This window comes from Melopsittacus undulatus, chromosome 6 (genome assembly GCF_012275295.1).
Source record: "Melopsittacus undulatus isolate bMelUnd1 chromosome 6, bMelUnd1.mat.Z, whole genome shotgun sequence".
NCBI classification, from domain to species: domain Eukaryota; kingdom Metazoa; phylum Chordata; class Aves; order Psittaciformes; family Psittaculidae; genus Melopsittacus; species Melopsittacus undulatus.
In genome coordinates this window covers 63,970,381-63,983,548 of record NC_047532.1, presented here as the reverse complement: position 1 = coordinate 63,983,548, position 13,168 = coordinate 63,970,381, and the positions used below count along the sequence as shown (strand labels likewise).

The following is a 13,168-nucleotide window of genomic DNA, read 5'->3' as shown; positions in this document are numbered from 1 at the left end:
ACCATTAATGTGTTTTCCTGTCAATCCTAGACAGGACAGATTCTTAGGTCATGAACTTACCTGTCACCTCAGGATTTCTTCAAATAGCCAGAGCAAGACAACTTAGATTTCAGTGCACAGCAATATTATGGTCTGTAGATACAGAAATGTTATTTATAGGAGTTGCCTTACCTTTTTTGTCCCAGGGTTGTAAGCAGCTTCTTTAGATTCAGTTTGATTTATGGACATTCCCTGTTTTTTCTAATCTCATGTAACTGGGTTTACATTTCATTCCTCTGCTATTGAATCCTATTTTAAAACAATATAGGAAATATGTGAAGAGAAAGCTTTAAAGTGCTGCTTATCCTAATGTTTTGAGACTGTCTTTGAATTATCCAAAAGAGCAAAAATACATATACCAAGGACTATAAAAGAGCTGACAAGTTACGATGCTGCAATGTTACGTGTAGCTTTTAAACTTAATTTACTATTTACTGTAGATCACAGTACCTCACACTGTTTGCTCTAGCTAGCTGCATAAAAAAACTTGTGCACGTGTCAGAGTTCACCTGCAGTAGAATTCAACTTCTAGATAGTAACTCTTTGCAATGTTACTGGGGCCTTTATTGTGTTAGGATATCTTATGTAAAGCTTCAACAAGCAAAACAGTAAAAAGCAGACACACACATACATACACTGCTGGTGTTACCACTGTGGCTGTTCTCAGAAAATAACCCCTGTATGTAACGTCTTGCAGGAAGGGAGGAGACCATCACATATGATGAATGGAACAGAAAAATCCAAGAGCACTTTGAAAGGCTCTTCTTTGTTTCTGAGAACCCAGAAGATCCTAATGAGAAACATCCCAATCTCGTTCACAAACGTGGCATTTATAAGGACAGCTATGGAGCTTCAAGTCCGTGGTGTGATTACCAGCTCAGGCCAAACTTTACAATAGCCATGGTTGTGGTAAGTGAGGGGCAGTGGGGGGAAGCATTTGCACTTAAAATTCTCTTTATTATTGAACTAAGCTTGCCTGGTAAGGTCCATTTGCTTGGCATTATATTGCCTAGAATAACTTTGCAAGCTTTTCCATGCTTTTAATATTGGTCCATCTTGGAGTATGTCCTAAGAAATACATTCTTCGCTAGACTTGCCTAAATGAACCTGCTGTCCAGGGTATAGCTAGAATCAATTTGGAGTGTTTGTTGTATTCATAATGTCTCTTTAGGTTAGGTCTGGGAGGCTGCTTTTCCTGTCAGACTGGCTAAAAACCATAGGTTGTTTGTCTTTATCAAGTTTGTGAAGAGCTTCAGCAATAATACTTGGCAAGTGAATTCTTATTTTAAATGCAGGAAAGCATTGATGGCTTCTGTCTTCTTGCATGCTCTGACCTGTAGGTTCCAGAAGTTGATTCAGTAGTATAAAACTGGAGCTTTTTGTGCTCTTCTACATTTGTATGCACAGTCTTTTGTGTGTGTACACACAGAGTTTACTCATTAAATGTTTATTATTTGATTAGGCCCCTGAGTTATTCACACCTGAGAGAGCTTGGAAAGCTCTGCAGATAGCAGAGGAAAAGCTGCTTGGTCCGTTAGGCATGAAAACCTTAGATCCAGAGTAAGTATAGTAGAGATAAGTGTTCATTATAGAATGTGATAGTGGGAATTACTTGACACATGGGGGTAGTATTTCTTATTTCTTAACCTTAGATCCAGAGTAAGTATTGTAGAAATAAGTGTTCATTGTAGAACATGACAGTTGTGATTATTTGACACATGGCAGTAGTATTTCTTATTTCTTATATACCTGTGAAATAAGGCTCCAATAAATACTTACAGAACAATTCTTTTGCTGTTCTAAAAGCCCATGAAATTTTGCTATTCCTGTAGACGGTCACCTGTGGTTTCAAATGCCACACAGTAAGCTAGTCAAATTTGGTGTCCTAAGAGATGTTGAACTTGTATCTTGATGCATACTTACACATGATACAGTGAACAGCACTACAGTTTGAGTAAACATACAAGGGTAAAATTATTAGTTCCAAGTAATTCCAATACTTTAACTGTTTTGCTACAAGTTTAAACTGTATTTGGAATTCCATTGTCATGCAAAACACAGAACCTGGCAGAGACCTCCCTAAGTTACCCATCCTTAAATGTAAAAAAAAAAAAAAATAACAAATTTTGGTGTCACTTCTGCATTAATTTTTATGTAGTTTTATTCTTAAGGCTTTGTATAATTTCTTTTTTCTTCCTTGCAGTGATATGGTTTACTGTGGAGTGTATGATAACGCTCTTGACAATGACAACTATAATGTAGCCAGAGGTTTTAATTATCACCAAGGACCTGTAAGAGCCAATTTCTTCAGCTTTAGAAGAAGTGCTGTTTCCTTTTCAAACTGACAGCTCTAATGATCTCTCTTTGTTCTTTGCTTAGGAATGGCTGTGGCCAATTGGCTATTTTCTTCGTGCCAAATTGTACTTTTCCAAGCTGATTGGTCCAGAGATCTATGCAAAAACTGTAGTTATGATTAAGAATGTTCTTTCTCGACACTATGTTCACCTTGAAAGGTAAGACACCAACTAACACAGATTCCAAGTGTTCAGTCAGCCTACTGGTATCCACTATCTAGTTGCATCTATACATATCTATAATATCAACAGCATCTGTTTTCTACATAGAAAGTTCACTGCTATAAGTGCTATTGCAGATACCAAGTCAGGTTTTAAGTAGAGCTGAGATCTAGTGCTTTTTAGAGAATGCAAAATTACTAACACTTACCCATGTAAAGACTGGGTGCAATAAACCTTGTCTAAAAATTAGGATCTACCGTCACACAGAAAGTTAATTTCACAAAAAAAGTTGGTGAGTTGTTTTAAAATAAAACATTTCCAAACAACCTGCAAAACAAAATCATGAAGGGGTTGGTAGTGACAGATAAAATTGGGGCAGATGAGACAGAACCATCAGTGTTGGCAGGGACCTCTGGAGATCCCTCAGTCCAACCCTTGCCAAGGCAGGGCCACCCAGAGCAGGGCACACAGGAACATGTCCATGGTGGGCTTGGGATGCCTCCAGAGAGGGAGACTCCACAACCCCCTGGGCAGCCTGTGCCAGGGCTCTGACACCCTCTCCTCATGTTGAGGTGAAACTCGTGTTTTAGATAAGCTGCTGTGAAGTATAGTTAGGACTTCTTATGTTAGAAATAAGGAAAGTAGCATGACAGTATTTCAGAATCTTAATACTCTTGATATTCTGAGAGGGCAGGAGAACTTACCTTTGCATTTTGAGTTCTCTCAAACCAAACCACCAACCCCACACTGGGTTTTTTTCCCTCTTTTTCTGTTATATTTTTAATTCTTAAGGATTTGAGACAAATGAAAACAAACACACAAAGATCTTGCCCTTGATATCTCTTCCATACAATCTGTTCTGCAGTACTTCAAACATGCAGTTATTTGTATCCATAAAAGTAACTCAGTAGAACAGGTCATGATAAAAGGGTTTTGTTAAGCAACTTTTTGCACTACCTAGTGTCTTGTCCCAGTGTCTTTTTTTCTAGTAGTACCAAATAATCCACCATAATCCACTTTCAAGTGTAGCTTGATACCATTCAGTTATCTCAAATATCATTCCTGTTCTTCCAATTGCACAACTACCTGAATGACAAAGATGCGCAGCATGACAGCAGTGTAAGTTCAGATATTACTAGTAGCAGAAAATCTACTTTGAAGGAGAGGCACCCACAAAAAACACAATTCCCAGCTGCAGGAAAAAAGCCACATCATGGTTATTAAAGTACAAACTGTGCCTGTAGGACAACAGATCTTTAGTCATGGTTTTCAGTCCCTCCTAGGTAACTTTCTGAATGATTTTAAACTGAAATGTTCTATTAATTTCAGTGTATAATCTAACAAGAGTACTTGTTTGTTTTTTCTTATATCAGATCATCCTGGAAAGGGCTTCCAGAGCTGACCAATGAAAATGGACAATATTGCCCTTTCAGCTGTGAAAGTCAAGCCTGGTCTATTGGGGTTATCCTTGAAATCCTTTATGACCTGTAAAAGTTGATTTATTTTGATCAAGCTTCTGTGGTCTTATTATTGGGCATAAATGAACACTTGGCTTATATTGCAGGGGAATGTCCTATCTGTACAACCAGTGAAGCTGTGTCCTGACTTTCAAAGATGCTGAATGCCAGCAGCTCCCTTGCCTCTAACTGTGTAGAACTTGGGTGGTGTATTTGAAAATCAGGCCACGACAATCAAACAAAACTGCAGTGCACACTTAATGCAGAAACTTTTACTTCAGGAGCAAGTTTAAGCATATGCACAAACTTAAAAGTAGCATTATTGTTTTTAGACTTTTTGAATCAAAATCTTAATGTAACAAAGGGAGCTCTCTGCTGAGCTAAAAATGAGTAGCACAGCTCTGTTTTTGTCTCATAAAGAGTAAATGGCTGTTTTGCAAATGCATGCTTAAAGGGGCATACACTAACGTACAGCTTTGAGTTTTGTATGGTTTGTGATGTGGCACCATACATTAATGAAGGCATAACTTGTTGTCTCTCTGTTGAATTATATTACAGGATGTTTTTATGGGTTCAATTGAACACTCCATTAGAAATAAAATTTACAAATGCTGCAATAAGCCAAACTTTGAAGTTATATATAAAATTTTCAACTTTTCAACTATCTTGAAAGTTAACTTTAGCAAGAATATCCTTTACTACACCATTTTTCCATTTATTTAAAATACTGTGGGCCATGCAAGAAACCTTCTTCATTTAAACCTGGTTTTCCCCATGAGGAATTCATGAGAAGCGTGTACATATGCATACAACACGTGTTGGTGGAGGCCAAGGATACAGAAGTCAGTGTGCTTGATTGCTTAATTTATGGAAGTGGTTTAGTCACCTTGGCCCTTTATTCTTAGGAAGATCCTAGCTCTGTTGAAGCAAGTGGAAACACAACAGTAGCGAGAAGAAAGGTTAGCAGTAGGCTACCAGAGAACAGAATGTTTCTAGGCCTTTTGAAATCGCACCAATAAGAAAAAGCATCATACCTCTATGTACTGTTCTTTGGGGATGGCACCAGTGAACATGATGCAAACCATGTTCTGCCACATTTGGATGCCTGTATGCCCTAATGGAGTTCAGTTCAGTGTTCCCATAATGGAAGGCTGTTTGACAGGAGTCCAGCTGGTAATTTTCAACTCCCTGTTGATATTCTGTGAGTTTTCCATCTTAGTATAATGAGACAGAGCAAAGATGACAATACTTCCTACATCACAAGGGAGGGACAGCAAAACTGTTAATGGCATTTCTTAATGTTAGACAGCACAAGCTGAAAAAATATACACAGGCTGTAATTATAATGCACTAATGACACATGTCAAGTTCTCACTATATCCATATTTTAAAGTTTCTGTACGCTAAGCACAGTGAAAGTGTGCTGTCTTGTTCTGGGAGATGTGTTACAGGTAGATAGATACACTTAAGGGCCAGGTAACAGGCTGAAAGTAGATGAATCTTAAGAAGTGGCTGTATTTAGACTTTGAAAGGCTAGAAAGCATTTCAAGTCCCTTCTGAAGTGAATAGGCAAGACCTGTATTGCACCTCAGTTTGACTGCTGCAGTACATGGGGTGGAAGGCTTTTACTTTCTCAGCACAGTGCACGAGATATGTCATTTGTTTGAAAGCATTACTGAAAGGTCAGCCCCAGATTTACTTTTGTATTGTGGAAGAGGCATATAAAGTATTTTTCACCATTCACTGAACCTTCCAAAATTCTTGTTAATGATGTTGAGGTGTATCACTAGGTTTTTACTGTTTTTCTTGTTATTTTTTCTCACTTGTTATTTGAAGGTATGTTTTTATAGCTCCTATGGCTTAGAAAGCAGGAATAATATGGCATGAAAAATCATTCTGACTCGATGAAACCATTTTAAAATTGGAAGTGCATCCTAAGAGCTATTGAAGGCTTTTGAAAAATATTTTAAATAGTATACATTGGCGATAACCCTCTTCAGTGTTGGAAAAAGAAGTGTTAAATTAATCACCAAGGTCTTCCTATGTTATTCCAGATGACTTTCCACTGCTTTGCAAGCTGCACTGCTGATAGAGACTGCATATTTGTCACTGCTAGGGTTTTGGGTTTTTTTTCATTCACCAGTACAATTTTAAAGCTAAATCATCACTGTGTACACTAAAGTATGTGTTATGGAACTTCTCAACATGCCCATTTATAATGTTGCTTCTGTACTGGTTTGTTGAGCATAGTTAAATAGGGAAAAGTATGTATCCTAGTGGTTGACTTTGCTGTTAAGTGGCAACAGAAGTAAGATTTGAGGTTGTAACTGTTGGGGGATTTTTTGGGGGGCAGTGTTTATCACAAAGCTACTCAACACTGTTGAGACAGTTTAAAAATTAAGAGGGAAGAAAGCAGTGTTAGATTTAACACTCATGGGCTCATATTCATCTGGATGGAACTCTATACCTAAATCATTTTCACCTAAAAATAGCTGACATGTTGACTGATACATGTTGAACTGTATTTTCATTCATTAGTATGATTTATATTACACACTCAGAAACTCAGTAATGCAAAGTTATAATCACTAAAACATGTTTTAGAAATAAGCTAAGTAACTTGGTAAGAACTGTGAATCCATGTGTTCCAGTTAGTGTTTCTTGATCTATATGGTAATGACACATCCGTCTTCTCTTCCTCTCAGTTGAAATAATTTTGACTGTTTCCAGTGTTCATAGTTAATAGCTCTTGATTTATTTGGAGATTATTAACTTGAATTCAGGTGAAATCAGGTATCCTTCCACGCTGCATGTTGTCATGTAAATGGAAAGACAAGTTTTACATGTGTCTGCCTAGCACAGCAACACCTGATTTTAGGTGTCATTCACTTATTTCTGAAATGCACAAAATAAAACTCTTTCAGACAAAGTAACCTTTTCATGTGGTTATTCGGGGGGGGGGGGGGGGGGGGGGAAGGGAAGAAAGCCAAACATTAGTGTTGCTGCTTGTTCAATTGTTGCCCATTTTACACACATTGGAGGGGTAATAAACTTCTGGGGTCAAATGTTAGTAAATGCTAACAACAATTATCAGCTCATTTAAAAACAAAGCAAAATCTAACTCAAACCCTATACATGAATTCTTATGTTTGTGTCTATGTTGGCTGCCCCAGCTGGGATTGAACAGGAGAATGGGATCGGGCTACAAGTCATTGTGTGATTTGAAGCCATGGTACTGCAGATTCCACAAGGATACTGCCCAAGTGCTATATACACAGTTATTAACACAGTGCAACATCCCTGCGGCTTCAGAGAAGGGATTTAACTTTCCAGCCTTGCACAGGTGACTGACAGATAACGAGGTTTGCACCTACCCCTTTTCATGGCATGCTTTAGACAGTCAGCATTTTTCTAGTCCTCTTTTCAAGCATTTCCTTCGAGAAAATAATCTTAGTTGTTGAAAAACTGTTAAGAAACTGGAGAAGTGAGCACCGGCAGAGTTGCTGATGGAGGGAGCTGGTAACCTCCGAGCTGCCAGCCCTGTCACTTCCAGCAGCTAAACGGGAGTCAATGGATAAAGTGTTAGCGGTGGCCGCTGAGGCTCCTGATGAAAGCGCCTCGGCAGGCTGCAGGCAGCGGTTTGGGAAACACTCCCAGCCCGGACACTTGAGCTCTGACCTTGTGCTAGGTCACCAGTGACTGCTCACCCCATGCCCTGAGGAAGCGCTTCCTTCACGGCCCGAGCCGTGCCTCACGGGAGGCCCGAGAGCCCGCCCAGCGTCCGCCGCCTCAGCCCGCAGCGCGGAGCGAGCCGGATCGTGAGGGGAGACCGGGGTGCGCGGTGTGAGGAGCCGCTTAACGCCATGGCGGTGCGGCCTCGTCCGGGGGAACGAGTGAGCCCCGCCCTCGGGCCGAGGCGGTCAAACTTGCCCTGGCTGACAGAAAACTTGTGGGTTTGCTTTAAGCAGTAGGAAGGAAAAGCCATTTGCCCATGAGTGTGTGCTTTGCTGTGCTTCAGGGCTTATACACCTGGCGTCTTCACGTAGCAGTGTGAGGGGGAGCTCAGCCCTCAGAGCTACTGCACCCAGTGTGACCTGCCTGTGCATGGTAGCTCACTGAATTAAAACAGGCTTCTAACTGTGGAGTTGTGCATTAGAACAGGGGCTTCTTACTTAGGATTTGTGCATTAAAACAGGATCCTTACTTTGGAGTTCTGCACAAAGTGCACTGGTTCCTTTGGAACACAGGCAAAGGGGATGTTGATTGCCGAGCAGGAGCAGCAAGAACAGACCTTGACCAAGGTGCAGCTTCTTGTGGCTTGTTCTAGAAATCACTGTTTCTCACAGGGTTAAACTCCAGAGCAGAATTAGGACCTTCCAGAAGCTATGCTGGTTGGAAATGAACCTGAGAGCAATGTAGAAAGAGACTTGGTGGTCAGTCACTATGAGCTGTCTGTGCTGCTGTAGCCTCTTGAGTTGCTGTAGGCACTTGCACACTCCTGTGGCCAGTGGTGTGTTCGTCTCATTCTGGAATGGCCTCTAATCTGCGTCTTTCAGAAATCTTTCTCTTATTGTGCTACATCCATGCTATCTGCAGCCTTCCACCCATATACACAGGTGGCTGCTCTCCCTGCCTAATAATCTGAGCACAAATTATGCTGGTATCATTGACTCTGTTTGACAAACACTGTAACTGTTCACCTCAATTCATGTGATTTGTGAGACCCAGTAGCACTTCTCTGTGTGTATGTGTGTGCGGCAGCAGTATCTCCATACAACTTCAGACAGAGACACTGTTCTCCCTTTTGCAATGAGAATGGAAGGTGGCCACAACAGAAGACAGCTGTGCTACAACCTGGCAAGGGCCTTAAGGTGGATGATCTGACCTCCAAGCACTAGTAGAGGTAAGTTCCCCATATTGCATTTTCTAACAGACATGGAGTTGCATATTGCTAAGACTGACTTTGGCAAATAAATCCAAGCCTAATTTTGTGTAGTGATGGGAAGTGTAAGATGGCATCTTCTAATCGTTCTAAAGGAAGATAATTGCATCCACTTATGATTCACAGACTTGCATGTACAGTTATTTCAAAGCATGATGCCATAAGGTGGAGTTAAATGGTAATAGTGGAAATCTCTTAAGTGTTCTTTTTAGGGTCACGATCATATAAAAATTCAGTAAAACAAAAAGAAAGATCTGTTTCTTGCAAGTGACATCAGAAATGAAAGTTTTCTACAGAAGGGAAGATCTGTTCTTTTGTGGGATACATTCAGGAGCTGTTTTAAACTTCTTTGTAATTTTCTTACAGCCATTGCCTATAAGGGTCCTACATACAGCCTAGACCTGGAGAATGGTACCTGCTCTCATAATATGCAATGAAAAATTGGCTCTAAAGGAAAAAGTATGGCTCGCAGTTGCTCACATAACACCTCAAGAGTATCAAACTAAAGAGGTTTTATTGTCTTAGCAAGAGCAGGCATTGGAGGGCATTAGTAGGCTAACTATTGTGGAGAAGTTTTGTGGAATTATGCCTCAGGAGAGTTTGGAGTAGTACTTTGACATAGGTAGCTATATAAACTTTGTGGATGTGAATGGTTGGTTTAAACATCATTGGTGACATGTTAGAAAGGATCTTACTTGAATGATTGGTAACCTGGAGGCCAGCACTGTGGGCTGGCTAGAGGTAAACATCTCAGTAGAAAGCTGGAGGTGATAGATGGGGTAAGGATAATGCACCTTTAAATCATAGCTGGAAAATTAACATATTCATAGCAGTTCAGGTTCACACTAAGACTAGGCTGGGCCATTCAGCTCTCTGGGTATTCTGTCTGAGGTCTGGGTGTTTCTGTGCAGCCACACTTGCTTGTCTGTGGTTTGATGGCTGAAGGCTCTGTTCCCAAAGGTCAAAATAGGATTTTTAGACGTTTAGAAAATGTTTCGGCAGCATATTCCCATGTAGAGGAAGAGGGAAAACGTGTATCTGTCTTTGACAGTTCGATGTTTTAAAGAAAACAACTGGGGCTGTTCAGCCTGGAGAACAGAAGCTGCATGGAGACCTCAGAGCAGCTTCCAGTGTCTGAAGGGGGCTACAAGGATGCTGGAGAGGGACTCTCTATCAGGGACTGTAGTGATAGGACAAGGGTGATGGGTTCACACTGGAACAGGGGAAGTTCAGGTTAGATCTAAAGCAGAAGCAATTCCCTGTGAGGGTGCTGAGGCGCTGGCACAGGCTGCCCAAAGAAGCTGTGGCTGCCCCATCCCCGGCAGTGTTCAAGGCCAGGTTGGACACAGGGGCTTGGAGCAAGCTGCTCTAAGTGAGGTGTCCCTGCCTGTGGCAGATGGTTGGGACTGGATGAGCTTTAAGGTCCTTTCCAACCCAAACCATTTTGGGATCCTATGATAATTGCAGCTAATTAGTAGACTGCAGTATTAAAAAGTTAAAGAATCTATTTATCTCCTAAAGAATGGGAAATGCAAGGATGTGAAACCAGGTTTATGTTAGGCACTTGTTTGTGCCTAACCATCTAATGGTTCTGTAATTGTTCACATTTGTGTCTGCCTCCTATATGTTTTGTTTATGTGCAAATAAACATATATGAAACCTGCAATAATTCTGCCTGGGCAACCTTTCCCTCTAACTGGTGATTTGAACTGCAGTATTTTATTACATGGGTTTCTCTAATGGCATTCAACTTGCACACAGCAATTTTCCAGGACAATCAGTTGCAAACAGTGAGGGTCAAAATGATGGAACTATAATTGAGAATTAATCATTTGGGACTCAGAAGAAACTGTGTAGTACTGATATTTAGTTGCCGCAGTTTGCTTTGAAGGCATTTGTTCTCACAGAGTATGAAAAATCTGTATGTCTGAGATTTCTGTTGTGATGTTGTTAGGTAACTATATAAGCCTTAAGGCTTATTGTAAGGCTGTACTCTATGAATGAAAGCCAGTAATGGAGAAGTCTAGATAAGAATACCAGCAGCAGAGGGGAATTGGGATTGACTCAGGCATTGAGACATGGTAAGAAGAAAGAATGAAGAGTTATGTGAAATGGTAAATCAGTGGCTCAGACTAACTTTAGATAAAATACAATTACAAAAGCAAAACCATGGAGTGTGCAGCTGAAAAGATTGAAGTTACAGCCATCAGCTTTATGTGCTTTTAATGGGACACATTTTCTAGCAGTTGTTCCACTTGCTGAAGCTGGGTGGGAACACCACATTTTCCAGCTAATTTTGTAATTTGTAAAGCCTATAATCAGACTTATTGTGACACCTATTTAAAGAGGTGGTTTTATTCTTTTGTAATGTCTGGCTGGCTAGTGCTGTGCCATGTCTCTCCCCAGGCCTCTGGTACAGTTAGGTTATTCCAGAGCTTTTCCCAAAGCCTCCAGGCACCACTCAGTTAAATTTAAGTACCAGATGCTGTTATCAGCTGGATTAAAGTAAATGCAGGTAATTTAATTTCCATGCTTTGAATAAAAATTAAAAAAATAATTTATTATTTAATTATTATTTTATTATATAATTATTTAATATAATAATTATAATTTTGGTTTTAGGCAGCTTATGCAGCTTTAGAAACAGCAGTTAAAAGTAGAAATCAGGAGTATTAATGCATTGAACTATTGTTTGTTCCAGGGAAGGGGAGCCTGTGCTGTGATTTGATACATTGTCACTGCAGGTTCTTTAAAATAGTCATACATAGAGGTTTTTGCCTTCTTTGAAACGCAGTAGGTACCTTTGTAGGACTGTAACTAAACAGACTGCTGTATTCCCCAAAAGCTGGTAGGATTACGTACTTTGGTTTTATCAAATTGGAGAAAACGTTCTCTGCAAGAATATTGAAAGCAAATAAATATCAGTTGATAGTAAGGTAGAAGTAGTCAGGTGTTCATCTGATTCTTTCTGTTATGGTTTCCAAACTGACCTTTGCACAAAAATTCCTTAAAAACATGAAGGATCTGGACATTTTGAGCTTATGTTGCTAGAAAGTTTTCTTCTGTCGCTGCTGGAAGGTTGACTGGAGAAGCTTGAAAGTTGGAGTGTTCACAAAGGGAATGTTCATTAGTTTAGTAGGTAAGATAAAAGTCCTTCAGGCAGGCAATGAAAGCTTTCTTCCAGATCTCGGCACATACTTGTTATCAGTGATGACTTAGGTGTCCTAAACTGAATGTTGCTGTTAAAATGTCATCCTTCTCCCTGAGTTCATTTAATTAAGGTCCTATTTAATTGTAGGGGGTAGGTGTTTCTATATCTGCTTTCTAGAGTTCAAATTATAAAGCACTTAAAATATTTGTTGAGAGGGAAAGCCGCTGAGTTGCTGTTTGGAAGAGAATCTCTAGGGAGACAGAATCCCTGTGTTCACACCATGCTTCAGTGCTTCAATTTTGACTTCAGACAGATTGAGGAGCAACCTGCTGCTTGATGGTTAGTGAATCCTTCAGGGAAGTCAGAGATGTGGTGATGGTTAAGGGCTGGATATAAGAGAAGGGCTTCTATGAGGACACCAAAGAGGGACAAGGAGGGTGTTTCATCAGCTATGGAGTGTTTCAAAGGGAGAAGACAGGAGAGAGGGGCCCCTCTGGTGTCTTCTGTGGCTGGATACAGCACTACAACAAAAATGATGAGATGGAATTGAATAGCCTTCTGTTCAGCAGTATAACAACAAAGGTTTATTATGTTCTGGGAATTACGAAAAAGAACAGGCATTGTACTATGAGTGTTATTTGTGGGATTTAACTGTACAAAAACGTCTTGGCTCATCACCTTCATGTTATAAAAAAGACAAGCAGTTAACACAGATTGTTAGACTGCTTAGAGATCTGTCTGTAATTTTTTTATACTACAAAGTCGTCAGAAAGATGCTGACAAGTAAGTTAGCTTTTAGTATTGAACTCTTCAAGTCTGTCCATTTTGGATTCTCTAATCCTATATAAACTCCCATATTATTAAACTAAGGTTGCTTAAACTACTTATATTAATGTTGCATTGAGTAATCACTTTTATTTCTTTAATAGATGAATTCTGAGATGATTCTAAATACAGAAAGCATGGGCTTGGGTTACAACTTAGGCGAAGCCTTTGCAAAGAAACTTTTTTCAACAATTTAAAAACATAGTTTGTTCTTTTTTTTAATCTAGGTAGAAGTTAA

At 39.9% G+C, this 13,168-nt stretch overlaps 1 protein-coding gene across 1 annotated transcript in view; it reads left to right on the top strand.

Annotated features, from left to right (window-relative positions):
- The window catches only part of AGL (amylo-alpha-1,6-glucosidase and 4-alpha-glucanotransferase), a 38,466-nt gene extending 31,525 nt beyond the window's left edge, over positions 1 to 6,941 (top strand). The window contains exons 30-34 of the mRNA XM_034063842.1: positions 737 to 948; positions 1,502 to 1,599; positions 2,243 to 2,330; positions 2,419 to 2,552; positions 3,929 to 6,941. Of these exons, the coding sequence (XP_033919733.1) occupies positions 737 to 948; positions 1,502 to 1,599; positions 2,243 to 2,330; positions 2,419 to 2,552; positions 3,929 to 4,046 (650 nt within the window). The 3' untranslated portion in view covers positions 4,047 to 6,941. The remainder of the gene's footprint in view (positions 1 to 736; positions 949 to 1,501; positions 1,600 to 2,242; positions 2,331 to 2,418; positions 2,553 to 3,928) is intronic.
- The last annotated feature ends 6,227 nt before the right edge of the window (positions 6,942 to 13,168 follow it).